This window comes from Panulirus ornatus, chromosome 23 (assembly GCF_036320965.1).
Source record: "Panulirus ornatus isolate Po-2019 chromosome 23, ASM3632096v1, whole genome shotgun sequence".
NCBI lineage: Eukaryota > Metazoa > Arthropoda > Malacostraca > Decapoda > Palinuridae > Panulirus > Panulirus ornatus.
Window position 1 is genome coordinate 15181586 of NC_092246.1, and position 17206 is coordinate 15198791.

Here is a 17206-nt window from a genome sequence, read left to right on the forward strand (position 1 = left end):
AATTTTGGTTTTACATTGGCAAACTTCCATTCCTCTAGATCTTTCCTTTCAGCAAGTGACTTACTGAAAAGAGCAGTCCGAGGTAAACGATTTCATTTTCCGCCTCTTAATTGTCTTTAGATATAACTTATCAGGGCCTGGCATTTTGTTAACCATCATTGCATATATCTCCCACTATATCTGCATCTTTTATGTCAATATGTGCAGAGAGTTCATCCGTCCTAGCAGTGAAACGATTATTAACATGAATTGCGTTTTCAAACCAAATTACAAGTGGAAAGAAAAATGGTAACTTCAAAAATCTTTCCCATGGCATCGTTGTCCTGAACCAAGTCATCGTTTTTTAAATCAATAGTCCAACTGACTGAGTAATGACTTTTTTCTATTAACATAACTTTAAAACTCCTGAGGGTTTCTTTTGTCATTTTCATCGATGTACACTTCGTATCTTCGTTGACCTTGAGGTAGAAGTCTCTCAGTTTCATATGCTGCTTTCTTAGATAATACACACTCCTTTACCTCAGCGTTCAACCATTTTGCTTCGTTTTGGAAAGATGACTGTCCACTGTGCATTACCACATATGTTTCCTCTTCTGCTTTGAAATTCTACTGAAGCCTACCGAAGATCAGTTCATGTCATTTTCTATGATGATATCATCCCACATATGACTTTCAAGAGGAATGTGAAGATCACTGAAACACTGAATTAAAAAATCTGGCATCTTTTCGCGGCTTTCATGTCGACCAAGATCATATGTAGTGTTGAGCCTTACATCAAGAGTAATTTGTCGGTGATCAGTTGTATCATACTTTTCTCCAACTTCATTATCTCTAACAAGCAACATCTAACATGTTCTCGTCGCGAATAGGTTCCTGAACCAATTGGATAACGGTATTACCAAGGAAAGTTAAGTAGAGTTCCCCACCGGATCTACTGCAAAGAAATTTTAAGTATTGGGAACCAGTATGAGAAAATTTGATATTGTCAAGAGGTGTTCACTGTTTGTTTCTTTGAACTGATTATAAAGTCCGTCGTCTACATCTGGTGTTTCTGCGGTGAGCCTGTAAATTAGATCTGGCAATGTCTTCGTATTTTTTTTACATTTACTACTTTCCTGAGTCGATATCATCAAAACCTATATAGATTTCTATCAGAGGATTGACGTAACCACAAGATACATCTAGGTACCGTAGTGATGTTAATGAAAATTTTGATCTACTATTCCAGGATGAAAGACCGAAATAACAATGACTAAAACGTTCATCATCCTGTTATCTATGGCCATCACTACAACCAGCACACACCTATATAGCTCAAATGGTAAGTACAGGGAAGCAAGTTTTGTGTTACCTACAGTAGAGGATGAAAAACCACACTATATATATATATATATATATATATATATATATATATATATATATATATATATATATATATATATATATATATATATATATATATATATATATATAATTGGAGGTGGAAAGATGGAGTGAAAAAGATTTTGTGTGATCGGGGCCTGAACATGCAGGAGGATGAAAGGAGGGCAAGGAATAGAGTGAATTGGATCGATGTGGTATACCGGGGTTGACGTGCTGTCAGTGGATTGAATCAAGGCATGTGAAGCGTCTGGGGTAAACCATGGAAAGCTGTGTAGGTATGTATACTTGCGTGTGTGGACGTATGTATATACATGTGTATGGGGGGGGGGTTGGGCCATTTCTTTCGTCTGTTTCCTTGCGCTACCTCGCAAACGCGGGAGACAGCGACAAAGTATAATAATAATAAAATATGTATATGTATATATATATATATATATATATATATATATATATATATATATATATATATATATATATATATATATATATATATATATATATATATATATATATATATATATTTTTTTTTTTTTTTTTTTTTTTTTTTTTTGCTTTGTCGCTCTCTCCCGCGTTTGCGAGGTAACGCAAGGAAACAGACGAAAGAAATGGCCCAACCCACCCCCATACACATGTATATACATACGTCCACACACGCAAATATACATACCTACACAGCTTTCCATGGTTTACCCCAGACGCTTCACATGCCCTGATTCAATCCATTGACAGCACGTCGACCCCGGTATACCACATCAATCCAATTCACTCTATTCCTTGCCCTCCTTTCACCCTCCTGCATGTTCAGGCCCCGATCACACAAAATCTTTTTCACTCCATCTCTCCACCTCCAGTTTGGTCTCCCACTTCTCCTCGTTCCCTCCACCTCCAACACATATATCCTCTTTGTCAATCTTTCCTACCTCATTCACTCCATGTGACCAAACCATTTCAAAACACCCTCTTCTGCTCTCTCAACCACACTATTTTTATTTCCACACATCTCTCTTACCCTTACATTACTTAATCGATCAAACCACCTCACACCACATATTGTCCTCAAACATTTCATTTCAAGTACATCCACCCTTCTGCGCACAACTCTATCCATAGCCCACGCCTCGCAAACATACAACATTCTTGGAACCACTATTCCTTCAAACATACCCATTTTTGCTTTCCGAGATAATGTTCTCGACTTCCAAACATCTTTCAAGGCTCCCAGAATTTTCGCCCCCTCCCCTACCCTATGATTCACTTCCGCTTCCATGGTTCCATCCGCTGCCAGATCCACTCCCAGATATCTAAAACACTTCACTTCCTCCAGTTTTTCTCCATTCAAACTTACCTCCCAATTGACTTGACCCTCAACCCTACTGTACCTAATAACCTTGCTCTTATTCACATTTACTCTTAACTTTCTTCTTTCGCACACTTTACCAAACTCAGTCACCAGCTTCTGCAGTTTCTCACATGAATCAGCCACCATCATCAGCAAACAACAACTGACTCACTTCCCAAGCTCTCTTATCCAAGAAAGACTACATACTTGCTCCTCTTTCCAAAACTCTTGCATTCACCTCCCTAACAACCCCATCCATAAACAAATCAAACAACCATAGAGACATCACACACCCCTGACGCAAACCTATATTCACTGAGAACCAATCACTTTCCTCTCTTCCTACACGTACACATGCCTTACATCCTCGATAAAAACTTTTCACTGCTTCTAACAACTTGCCTCGCACACCATATGTTCTTAATACCTTCCACAGAGCATCTCTATCAACTCTGTCATATGCCTTCTCCAGAGCCAAAAATGCTACATACAAATCCATTTGCTTTTCTAAGTATTTCTCAAATACAATCTTTAAGGTAAACACCTGATCCACACATACTCTATCACTTCTGAAACCACATGGCTCTTCCCCAATCTGATGCTCTGTACATGCCTTCACCCTCTCAATCAATACCCTCCCATATAATTCACCAGGCAATACTCAACAAACTTATACCTCTGTAATTTGAGCACTCACTCTTATCCCCTTTGCCTTTGTACAATGGCACTATGCAAGCATTCCGCCAATCCTCAGGCACCTCACCATAAGTCATACTTACTTTGAATAACCTTACCAACCAGTCAACAATAGAGTCACCCCCTTTTTTAATAAATTCCAGTGCAATACCATCCAAACTCTATCATATGCCTTCTCCAGATCCATAAATGCTACATACAAATCCATTTGCTTTTCTAAGTATTTCTCACATACATTCTTCAAAGCAAACACCTGATCCACACATCCTCTAACACTTCTGAAATCACACTGCTCTTCCCCAATCTGTTGCTCTGTACATGCCTTCACCCTCTCAATCAATACCCTCCCATATAATTTACCAGGAATACTCAACAAACTTATACCTCTGTAATTTGAGCACTCACTCTTATCCCCTTTGCCTTTGTACAATGGCACTATGTACGCATTCCGCCAATCCTCAGGCACCTCACCATAAGTCATACTTACTTTAAATAACCTTACCAACCAGTCAACAATACAGTCACCCCCTTTTTTAATAAATTCCACTGCAATACCATCCAAACCTGCTGCCTTGCCGGCTTTCATCTTCCGCAAAGCTTTTACTACCTCTTCTCTGTTTACCAAATCATTTTCCCTAACCCTCTCACTTTTCACACCACCTCGACCAAAACACCCTACATCTGCCACTCTATCATTAAACACATTCAACAAACCTTCAAAATACTTACTCCATCTCCTTCTCACATCACCACTACTTGTTATCACCTGCCCATTAGCCCCCTTCACTGAAGTTCCCATTTGCTCCCATGTCTTACGCGCTTTATTTACCTCCTTCCAGAACATCTTTTTATTCTCCCTAAAATTCAATGATACTCTCTCACCCCAACTCTCATTTGCCCTCTTTTTCACCTCTTGCACCTTTCTCTTGACCTCCTGTCTGTTTCTTTTATACATCTCCCACTCATTTGCAATTTTTCCCTGCAAAAATCGTCCAAATGCCTCTCTCTTCTCTTTCACTAATAATCTTACTTCTTCATCCCACCACTCACTACCCTTTCTAATCAACCCAACTCCCACGCTTCTCATGCCACAAGCATCTTTTGCGCAAGCCATCACTGCTTCCCTAAATATGTCCATTCCTCCCCCACTCCCCTTACCTCCCTTGTTCTCACCTTTTTCCATTCTGTACACAAGTCTCCTTCCCAAGCTCACTTACTCTCATCACCCTGTCCACCCCAATATTCTCTCTTCTTTTCTGAAAACCCATACAAATCTTCACCTTCGCCTCCACAAGATAAAGATTAGACATCCCTCCAGTTGCACCTCTCAGCACATTAACATCCAAAAGTCTCTCTTTCGCGCGCCTGTCAATTAACACGTAATCCAATAACGCTCTCTGGCCATCTCTCCTACTTACATACGTATACTTATGTATATCTCGTTTTTTAACCCAAGTATTCCCAATCACCAGTCCTTTTTCAGCACATATATCCACAAGCTCTTCACCATTTCCATTTACAACACTGAACACCCCATGTATACCAATTATTCCCTCAACTGCCACATTACTCACCTTTGCATTCAAATCACCCATCACTATAACCCGGTCCAGTGCATCAAAACCACTAACACACTCATTCATATATTTATATATATGTATATATATGTATAAATGTATATATTAATCCCTGGGGATAGGGGAGTAAGAATACCTTCCCACGTATTCCCTGCGTGTCGTAGAAAGCGAGTAAAAGGTGAGGGAGAGGGTGGTTGGAAATCCTCCTCTCTCGTTTTTTTTCTTTTTTTTTCTTTTTTTTTCCAACACAAGGAACAGAGAAGGGGGCCAAGTGAGGATATTCCCTCTAAGGCCCAGTCCTCTGTTCTTAACGCTATCTCGCTAACGCGGGAAATGGCGAATAGTTTGAAAGAAAAAAGAAAGATATATATATATATATATATATATATATATATATATATATATATATATATATATATATATATATATATATATATATATATATATATATATATATATATATATATATATGCATATATATATGCATACATATATATATATATATATATATATATATATATATATATATATATATATATATATATATATATATATATATATATATATATATATATATATATATATATATATATATTTTTTTTTTTTTTTTTTTTTTTATACTTTGTCGCTGTCTCCCGCGTTTGCGAGGTAGCGCAAGGAAACAGACGAAAGAAATGGCCCAAACCCCCCCCCCATACACATGTATATACATACGTCCACACACGCAAATATACATACCTACACAGCTTTCCATGGTTTACCCCAGACGCTTCACATGCCTTGATTCAATCCACTGACAGCACGTCAACCCCGGTATACCACATCGCTCCAATTCACTCTATTCCTTGCCCTCCTTTCACCCTCCTGCATGTTCAGGCCCCGATCACACAAAATCTTTTTCACTCCATCTTTCCACCTCCAATTTGGTCTCCCTCTTCTCCTCGTTCCCTCCACCTCCGACACATATATCCTCTTGGTCAATCTTTCCTAACTCATTCTCTCCATGTGCCCAAACCACTTCAAAACACCCTCTTCTGCTCTCTCAACCACGCTCTTTTTATTTCCACACATCTCTCTTACCCTTACGTTACTCACTCGATCAAACCACCTCACACCACACATTGTCCTCAAACATCTCATTTCCAGCACATCCATCCTCCTGCGCACAACTCTATCCATAGCCCACGCCTCGCAACCATACAACATTGTCGGAACCACTATTCCTTCAAACATACCCATTTTTGCTTTCCGAGATAATGTTCTCGACTTCCACACATTCTTCAGGGCCCCCAGAATTTTCGCCCCCTCCCCCACCCTATGATCCACTTCCGCTTAAATGGTTCCATCCATCGCCAGATCCACTCCCAGATATCTAAAACACTTCACTTCCTCCAGTTTTTCTCCATTCAAACTCACCTCCCAATTGACTTGACCCTCAAGCCTACTGTACCTAATAACCTTGCTCTTATTCACATTTACTCTTAACTTTCTTCTTCCACACACTTTACCAAACTCAGTCACCAGCTTCTGCAGTTTCTCACATGAATCAGCCACCAGCGCTGTATCATCAGCGAACAACAACTGACTCACTTCCCAAGCTCTCTCATCCCCAACAGACTTCATACTTGCCCCTCTTTCCAAAACTCTTGCATTTACCTCCCTAACAACCCCATCCATAAACAAATTAAACAACCATGGAGACATCACACACCCCTGCCGCAAACGTACATTCACTGAGAACCAATCACTTTCCTCTCTTCCTACACGTACATATGCCTTACATCCTCGATAAAAACTTTTCACTGCTTCTAACAACTTTCCTCCCACACCATATATTCTTAATACCTTCCACAGAGCATCTCTATCAACTCTATCATATGCCTTCTCCATATATATATATATATATATATATATATATATATATATATATATATATATATATATATATATATATATATATATATATATATATATATATATATATATATATGCATATATATATATATATATATATATATATATATATATATATATATATATATATATATATATATATATATATATATATATATATATATATATATATATATATATATTTGCATATATATGCAAATGGGGAGGTAATAACAAGTAGTGGTGATGTGAGAAGGAGATGGAGTGAGTATTTTGAAGGTTTGTTGAATGTGTTTGATGATAGAGTGGTAGATATAGGGTGTTTTGGTCGAGGTGGTCTGCAAAGTGAGAGGGTTAGGGTAAATGATTTGGTAAAAAGAGAAGAGGTAGTAAAAGCTTTGCGGAAGATGAAAGCCGGCAAGGCAGCAGGTTTGGATGGTATTGCAGTGGAATTTATTAAAAAAGGGGGTGACTGTATTATCGACTGGTTGGTAAGGTTATTTAATGTATGTATGACTCATGGTGAGGTGCCTGAGGATTGGCGGAATGCGTGCATAGTGCCATTGTACAAAGGCAAAGGGGATAAGAGTGAGTGCTCAAATTACAGAGGTATAAGTTTGTTGAGTATTCCTGGTAAATTATATGGGAGAGTATTGATTGAGAGGGTGAAGGCATGTACAGAGCATCAGATTGGGGAAGAGCAGTGTGGTTTCAGAAGTGGTAGAGGATGTGTGGATCAGGTGTTTGCTTTGAAGAATGTATGTGAGAAATACTTAGAAAAGCAAATGGATTTGTATGTAGCATTTATGGATCTGGAGAAGGCATATGATAGAGTTGATAGAGATGCTCTGTGGAAGGTATTAAGAATATATGGTGTGGGAGGTAAGTTATTAGAAGCAGTGAAAAGTTTTCATCGAGGATGTAAGGCATGTGTACGTGTAGGAAGAGAGGAAAGTGATTGGTTCTCAGTGAATGTAGGTTAGTGGCAGGGGTGTGTGATGTCTCCATAGTTGTTTAATTTGTTTATGGATGGGGTTGTTAGGGAGGTGAATGCAAGAGTTTTGGAAAGAGGGGCAAGTATGAAGTCTGTTGGGGATGAGAGAGCTTGGGAAGTGAGTCAGTTGTTGTTCGCTGATGATACAGCGCTGGTGGCTGATTCATGTGAGAAACTGCAGAAGCTGGTGACTGAGTTTGGTAAAGTGTGCGAAAGAAGAAAGTTAAGTGTAAATGTGAATAAGAGCAAGGTTATTAGGTACAGTAGGGTTGAGGGTCAAGTCAATTGGGAGGTAAGTTTGAATGGAGAAAAACTGGAGGAAGTAAAGTGTTTTAGATATCTGGGAGTGGATGTGGCAGGGGATGGAACCATGGAAGCGGAAGTGGACCATAAGGTGGGGGAGGGGGCGAAAATCCTGGGAGCCTTGAAGAATGTGTGGAAGTCGAGAACATTATCTCGGAAAGCAAAAATGGGTATGTTTGAAGGAATAGTGGTTCCAACAATGTTGTATGGTTGCGAGGCGTGGGCTATGGATAGAGTTGTGCGCAGGAGGATGGATGTGCTGGAAATGAAATGTTTGCGGACACTGTGTGGTGTGAGGTGGTTTGATCGAGTAAGTAACGTAAGGGTAAGAGAGATATGTGGAAATAAAAAGAGCGTGGTTGAGAGAGCAGAAGAGGGTGTTTTGAAATGGTTTGGTCACATGGAGAGAATGAGTGAGGAAAGATTGACCAAGAGGATATATGTGTCGGAGGTGGAGGGAACGAGGAGAAATGGGAGTCTAAATTGGAGGTGGAAAGATGGAGTGAAAAAGATTTTCTGTGATCGGGGCCTGAACATGCAGGAGGTTGAAAGGAGGGCAAGGAATAGAGTGAATTGGATCGATGTGGTATACCGGGGTTGACGTGCTGTCAGTGGTTTGAATCAGGGCATGTGAAGCGTCCGGGGTAAACCATGGAAAGCTGTGTAGGTATGTATATTTGTGTGTGTGGACGTATGTATATACATGTGTATGGGGGTGGGTTGGGCCATTTCTTTCGTCTGTTTCCTTGCCCTACCTTGCAAACGCGGGAGACAGCGACAAAAGAAAAAAAAAAAAAAGATATATATATATATATATATATATATATATATATATATATATATATATATATATATATATATATTTCTTTCTTTTCTTTCAAACTATTCGCCATTTCCCGCGTTAGCGAGGTAGCGTTAAGAACAGAGAACTGGGCCTTTGAGGGAATATCCTCACCTGGCCCCCTTCTCTGTTCCTTCTTTTGGAAAATTAAAAAAAAATAATGAGAGGGGAGGATTTCCAGCCCCCGCTCCCTCCCCTTTTCGTCGCCTTCTACGACACGCAGGGAATACGTGGGAAGTATTCTTTCTCCCCCATCCCCAGGGATATATATATATATATATATATATATATATATATATATATATATATATATATATATATATATATATATATATATATATATATATATATATATATATATATATATATATATATATATATATATATATATATATATATATATATATATATATATATATATATATATATATACACACATATATATATATATACACACATATATATATATATATATATATATATATATATATATATATATATATATATATATATATATATATATATATATATATATATATATATATATATATATATATATATATATATATATATACAGAGACATATACATATATACACATGTACATAATTCATGCTTGTCTATATTCATTCCCGTCGCAACCACGCGGCATATGAAATGACACCCCCTTTCTCCCCCCCCTCCCCCATCATATGACTCACTTCTGCTTCCATGGTTCCATCCGCTGCCAAATCCACTTCCAGATATCCCTGAGGATAGGGGAGAAAGAACACTTCCCACGCTTTCACCACGTGTCATAGAAGGCGACTAAAGGGGACACGAGCGGTGAGCTAGAAACCCTCCCCTCCTTGTATTTCAACTTTCTAAAAGGGGAAACAGGAGTCACACGGGGAGTGCTCATCCTCCTCGAAGGCTCAGACTGTGTTGTCTAAATGTGTGTGGATGTAACCAAGTTGAGAAAAAAGGAGAGATAGGTAGTATGTTTGAGGAAAGGAACCTGGATGTTTTGGCTCTAAGTGAGACGAAGTTCAAGGGTAAAGGGGAAGAGTGGTTTGGGAATGTTGTGGGAGTAAAGTCAGGAATTCCTGAGAGGACAAGAGCAAAGAAAGGAGTAGCACTACCCCTGAAACAGGAGTTGTGGGAGTATGTGATAGAGTGTAAGAAAGTAAACTCTAGATTGATATGGGTAAAATTTAAAGTGGATGGAGAGAGATGGTTGATTATTGTGCCTATGCACCTGGTCATTGGAAGAAAGATCATGAGAGGCAATTGTTTTCGGAGCAGCTGAGTGAGTGTGTTACCAGTTTTGATGCACGAGACCGGGTTATAGTGATGGGTGATTTGAATGCAAAGGTGAGTAATGTGGCAGTTGAGGGAACAATCGGTGTATATGGGGTTTTCAGTACTGTAAATGGAAATGGTGAAGAGCTTGTAGATTTATGCGCTGAAAAAGGACTGGTGATTGGGAATACCTGTTTTAAAAGAGAGATATACATGAGTTTACGTATGTAAGTAGGAGAGATGGCCAGAGAGCGATATTGGATTACGTGTTGATTGATAGGTGTGTTAATGTGCTGAGAGGTGCAACTGGTGGAATGTCTGATCATTATCTTGTGGAGGCGCAGGTGAAGATTTGTATGGGTTTTCAGAAAAGAAGAGAGAATGTTGGGATGAAGAGAGTGATTAGAGTAAGTGACCTTGGGAAGGAGACTTAAGTGAGAAGTAACAGGAGAGACTGAGTACAAAAAGGAAAAAGGTGAGAACAAAGGATATAAGGAGAGTAGGGGAGGAATAGGATGTATTTAGGGAAGCAGTGATGGCTTGCGCAAAAGATGCTTGTGGCTTGAGAAGCGTGGGAGGTGGGCAGCTTAGAAAAGGTAATGAGTGGTAGGATGAAGAGGTAAGATTATTAGTGAAAGAGAAGAGAGGCATTTGGACGTTTTTTGCAGGGGAATAATGCAAATGAGTGGGAGATGTATAAAAGAAAGAAGCAGGAGGTCAAGAGACAAGTGCAAGTGGTGAAAAAGAGGGCAAATGAGAGTTGGGGTGAGAAAGTATCATTAAATTTTAGGGAGAATAAAAAGATGTTTTGGAAGGAGGTAAATAAAGTGCGTAAGACAAGGGAACAAATGGGAACGTCAGTGAAGGGGGCAAATGGGGAGGTGATAACAAGTATTGGTGATGTGAGAAGGAGATGGAGTGAGTATTTTGAAGGTATGTTGAATGATTTTTGATGATAGAGTGGCATATATATGGTGTTTTAGTCGAGGAGGTGTGCAAAGTGAGAGGGTTAGGGAGAATGATTTGGTAAATAGAGAGGAGGTAGTAAAAGCTTTGCGGAAGATGAAAGCCGGCAAGGCAGCGGGTTTGGATGGTATTGCAATGGAATTTATTAAAAAAGGGGGTGACTGTGTTGTTGACTGGTTGGCTAGGTTATCAAATGTATGTATGAAACATGGTGAGGTGCCTGAGGACTGGCAGAATGCTTGCATAGTGCCATTATACAAAGGCAAAGGGGATAAAAGTGAGTGCTCAAATTACAGAGGTACAACTTTGTTGAGTATTCCTGGGATATTGTATGGGAGGGTATTGATTGAGAGGGTGAAGGCATGTACAGAGCATCAGATTGGGGAAGAGCAGTGTGGTTTCAGAAGTAGAAGAGGATGTATGGATCAGGTGTTTGCTTTGAAGAATGTATGTGAGAAATATTTAGAAAAGCAAATGGATTTGTATGTAGCATTTATGGATCTGGAGAAGGCATATGATAGAGTTGATAGAGATGCCCTGTGGAAGGTATTAAGAGTATATGGTGTGGGAGGCAAGTTGATAGAAGCAGTGAAAAGTTTATATCGAGAATGTAAGGCATTTGTACATGTAGGAAGAGAGGAAAGTGATTGGTTCTCAGTGAATATTGGTTTGAGACAGGGGTGTGTGATGTATCCATGGTTGTTAATTTTGCTTATGGATAGGGTTGTTAGGGAGGTGAATGCAAGAGTTTTGGAAAGAGGGGAAGTATGCAGTCTGTTGTGGAGAAGAGATCTTGGGAATTGAGTCAGTTGTTGTTCGCAGATGATACAGCGCTGATGGGTGATTTGGGTGAGAAACTACAGAAGTTGGTGACTGAGTTTGGTAAAGTGTGTGAAAGAAGAAAGCTGAGAGTAAATGTGAATAAGAGCAAGGTTATTAGTTACAGTAGGGTTCAGGGACAAGTCAACTGGGAGGTAAGTTTGAGTGAAGAAAACTTGGAGAAAGTGAAGTGTTTTAGATAGCTGGGAGTGGATTTGACAGCGAATGGAACCATGGAAGCGGAAGTGAATCATAGGGTGGGGGAGTGGGCGAAAGTTCTGGGAGCGTTGAAGAATGTGTGGAAGTCGAGAGCGTTATCTTGGGAAGCAAAAATGTGTATGTTTGAAGGAATAGGTAGTTCCAATAATGTTATATAGTTGCGAGGCGTAGGCTATAGGATAAAGTTGTGTGAAGGAGAGTGGATGTCTGGAAATGAGATGTTTCAGGACAATATGTGGTGTGAGGTGGTTAGATCGAGTAAGTAATGAAAGGGTAAGAGATGAAAGGCGTGCAAGGAATAGAGTGAATTCGAACGATGTGGTATACCGAGGTCGACGTGCTGTCAATAGATTGAACCAGGGCATGTGAAGCTTCTGGGGTAAACCATGGAAAATTTTGTGGGGCCTGGTTGTGGAAAGGGAGCTGTGAATTCGGTGCATTATACATGGCAGCTATAGACTGAGTTTGAACGAATGCGGCATTTTTCCGCGTATTCATTATGGTGATTGCATCTTGGGCCTACGAGGACGCCCGTTATGCTGCACTGGTGTTTGTAATGAATAACATAACTGTGGTGTACAGAACGCAGAGTGTAACACACACACACAATGCTCACTCGCATAATTTCAGATGAGAGCAGTACCCTAGTACTAGCAGCAGGTGCAGTGGACAGTGTGCTCTCAGCAGCGTGTCCCGTTCGATGTTCCATTATCCTTTTTACAGATGGCAGCGCGTCAGCCGCTAACATTTATACGGTGAGCTAATTCAGTCTGAAGTACGCACCATACTTGATGGATATGACTATGATATTCCTTTAATGATATATCACGTAATAAGTTTTGCCTCCTGTACAATAGGTGTTACGAGAGCTTCAGACCCCTTGTGAGTTGGGGTTGTTCGAGGTTGAAGCTGGTGGCCAGGGAGATAATACGACCCAGGCCAAGATATCTCACATGGTCGACACGGCTCAGCAGGTTTGTTCCTCTCCATTACTACTGAGGCAGATCACTTACTTCATTACTGGTGAGGAGTGGAGGTCACTCTCACGTTATTACTGCCATAATTAGCTCCTCTCTTATCAGAACTTGTGTGGTCGGTCACTTTCCTATATACAGTGTATGCTATTTCGGGTATGACATCCTCGTTACACTGAGGATGGTTAGATCATTCTCATTATGCTTCTGAAATGGACACGTCATTTATTACTGCTGAGACGGGTGGATCAGTCCTGTGTCACTTCTGAGATGGATGGTCAGTCTTTCATGACGACTGACATGACTGGGTCACTTACATTACCGGGTAGTGCTTATCCTCGCCTTAATGCTGAGGATAGTAGACCATTACATTACTTCCATTAGACTATTTCTAACAGTTGCGGAAGCTGTCGTGGTGCGTGACGGTGGTGGTCGTGAGCGACGACCCAGCCTTCCTCGCTACCGTCGCTAAGCGGTCCTTCAGACACCCACTCCTAGCGTGGCCTACGAGACTCCTCGGCGTCACCCGCCTCCCTCTCATGGCCCTGCACGACCTCCACAGAACCTTCGCTCAGAGGAATGCCATGATGATCACTGTAGACAGCACACCAGCCTCTCCGAGGTCATCCAATATGTGTTTTCAGTCTATGTGAAGCAGGTGCATAACATGAAGTATAAATGTTTGCCTTATCTCATTATGAAAAGGTGAATGATACATGGTTAATACCTTCTCAACAGATGCAGTGTGTACATACACGTGCCATACAGCCTTCCAGGGTCTCGACCGTTGATGGTTGCCACCTGGACGCCCAAGAGGGGCCTCACCCTCACAACCCACCTCCAGCTCTTCCCTGACAAGTTCAACAAGTGAGAAAATGATTATATTTGTTGAAATAAAGGTGATAAAAGCATCTTATCTGGAGTATTAGATTATATTTCATTTACGAAGCAGAAAATCATAAATAGATTCATCAGGTTCACAGCATTCAACATACATCCCTGGAGACAGGAGAGAAAAAATACATCTCACGTATTCCTTGCGTGTCGTAGAAGGCGACTAAGTCGGAAGGGAGCGGGGAGGGGCTGGAAATCCTCCCCTCTCGTTCATAGAATATACAAACCTCCAACAGCCAGGATCGAACCTGGTACCACTGTACAACAGGCGAGAGCGCTACTACCAAACTCTGATCGCCTCTATGGGGAAATGACTATTCGAATACTATGTACTCGAATACCCTTCGTCTCACGTTGGTGAGCAACGGGGTCTACACCGGTCAATTCCCATCAGGCTCACACAGCCAGCAGATAGAATTTCACCGAACCTAACTGTACCTTGCTCTTATTCACATTTACTCTCAGCTTTCTTCTTTCACACACTTTACCAAACTCAGTCACCAGCTTCTGCAGTTTCTCACATGAATCAGCCACCAGCGATGTATCATCAGCGAACAACAACTGACTCACTTTCCAAACCCTATCATCCACAACAGACTGCATACTTGCCCATCTCTCCAAAACTCTGCATTCACCTCCTTAAAAACTCCATCCATAAACAAATTAAACAACAATGGAGACATCACGCACCCCTGCGGTAAACCTACATTCACTGAGAACCAACCCCTTTCCTCTCTTCCTACTCGTATACATCCTTCATAAAAACTTTTCACTGCATCTACCAACTTGCCTCCAGCACCATGCACTCTTAATACCTTCCACAGAGCATCTCTATAAACTCTATCATATCCCTTCTCCAGATCCATAAATGCTACATACAAATCCATTTGTTTCTCTAAGTATTTCTCACATACATTCTTCAAAGCAAACACCTGATCCACACATCCTCTACCACTTCTGAAACCACATTGCTTTTCCCCAATCTGATGCTCTGTACATGCCCTCACCCTCTCAGTCAATACCCTCCCATATAATTTCCCAGGAATATTCAACAAACTTATACCTCTGTAATTTGAGCACTCCCCTTTATCCCCTTTGACTTTATACAATGGCACTATGCATGCATTCCGACAATCCTCTGGCACTTCACCGTGAGCCATACATACATTGAATATCCTCACCAACCAGTCAACAACACAGTCACCCCCTTTTTTAATAAATTCCACTGTGATACCATCCAAACCCGCCGCCTTGCCGGCTTTCATCTTCCGCAAAGCTTTCATTACCTCTTCTCTGTTTACCAAACCATTCTCCCTAACCCTCTCACCTCGCACACCACCTCGACCAAAACACCCTATATCTGCCACTCTATCATCAAACACATTCAACAAATCTTCAAAATACTCACTCCATCTCCTCACATCACCACTACATGTAATCGCTTCCCCATTAGTCTCCTTCACCGATGTTCTTATTTGTTCTCTTGTCTTACGCACTTTATTTGCGTTCTTCCAAAATATCTCTTTATTCTCCCTAAAATGTGAGGTGGTTTGATCGAGTAAGTAATGAAAGGGTAAGAGAGATGTGTGGTAATAAAATGAGTGTGGTTGGGAGAGCAGAAGAGGGTGCATTGAAATGGTTTGGTCATATGGAGAGAATGAGTGAGGAAAGATTGACAAAGAGGATAATGTATCAAAGGTGGAAGGAACGAAGGAAAAGTGGGAGACCAGATTGGAGGTAGAAGGATGGAGTAAAACAGATTTTGAGGGATAGGGGGCCTGAACATGCAGGACGGTGAAAGGCATGCAAGGAATAGGGTGAATTGGAACGATGTGGTATACCGGGGTCGACGTGCTGTCAGTGGATTGAACCAGGGCATGTGAAGCGTCTGGGGTAAATGATGGAAAGTTTAATGGCGCCTGGATGTGGAAAGGGAACTATGGTTTTGGTGCATTATACATGACAGCTAGAGACTGAGTGTGAATGAATGTAGCCTTTGATGTCTTTTCCTTGCGATAACTCGCGCGCGCGCTGGGGGAGGGGTTTGTCATTTCATGTATGGTGGGGTGGCGACTAGAATGAATAAAGGCAGCAAGTATGAAATACATACGTGTATATATGTATATATCTGTGTATGTATATATATGTATAAGTTGAAATGTATAGGTATGTATGTGTGCGTGTGTAGGTGTATGTGTATACATTGTGTATGTGGGTGGGTTGTGCCTATTCTTTCTTCTGTATTATAGGATAATATGAAAAGATATATATATATATATATATATATATATATATATATATATATATATATATATATATATATATATTATTTATTTATTTATTACACTTTGTCGCTGTCTCATACGTTTGCGAGGTAGCGCAAGGAAACAGACGAAAGAAATGGCCCAACCCACCCCCATACACATGTATATACATACGTCCACACACGCAATTATACATACCTACACAGCTTTCCATGGTTTACCCCAGACGCTTCACATGCCTTGATTCAATCCACTGACTCCACGTCAACCCCGGTACACCACATCGCTCCAATTCACTCTATTCCTTGCCCTCCTTTCACCCTCCTGCATGTTCAGGCACCGATCACACAAAATCTTTTTCACTCCATCTTTCCACCTCCAGTTTGGTCTCCCTCTTCTCCTCGTTCCCTCCACGTCCGACACATATATCCTCTTGGTCAATCTTTCCTCACTCATTCTCTCCATGTGCCCAAACCATTTCAAAACACCCTCTTCTGCTCTCTAAACCACGCTCTTTTTATTTCCACATATCTCTCTTACCCTTACGTTACTCACTCGATCAAACCACCTCACACCACACATTGTCCTCAAACATCTCATTTCCAGCACATCCATCCTCCTGCGCACAACTCTATCCATAGCCCACGCCTCGCAACCATACAACATTGTTGGAACCACTATTCCTTCAAACATACCCATTTTTGCTTTCCGAGATAATGTTCTCGACTTCCACACATTCTTCAAGGCTCCCAGAATTTTCGCCCC

The 17206-nt window shown here is 40.6% G+C and overlaps 1 protein-coding gene and 1 long non-coding RNA gene across 2 annotated transcripts in view; both read left to right on the forward strand.

The window, feature by feature from the left end:
- The first annotated feature begins 1252 nt into the window (after nucleotides 1-1252).
- Nucleotides 1253-13271, forward strand: LOC139756677 (uncharacterized). Its single transcript, XR_011714409.1, has 3 exons — nucleotides 1253-1321; nucleotides 12940-13064; nucleotides 13167-13271. It is a non-coding gene; the product is annotated as an uncharacterized lncRNA (long non-coding RNA).
- Nucleotides 13272-13427: 156 nt separating this feature from the next.
- LOC139756952 (glutamate receptor-like) overlaps nucleotides 13428-17206 on the forward strand; it is a 61771-nt gene continuing 57992 nt past the window's right edge. Inside the window, exons 1-3 of the mRNA XM_071676896.1 lie at nucleotides 13428-13439; nucleotides 13682-13905; nucleotides 14022-14150. Of these exons, the coding sequence (XP_071532997.1) occupies nucleotides 13428-13439; nucleotides 13682-13905; nucleotides 14022-14150 (365 nt within the window). The remainder of the gene's footprint in view (nucleotides 13440-13681; nucleotides 13906-14021; nucleotides 14151-17206) is intronic.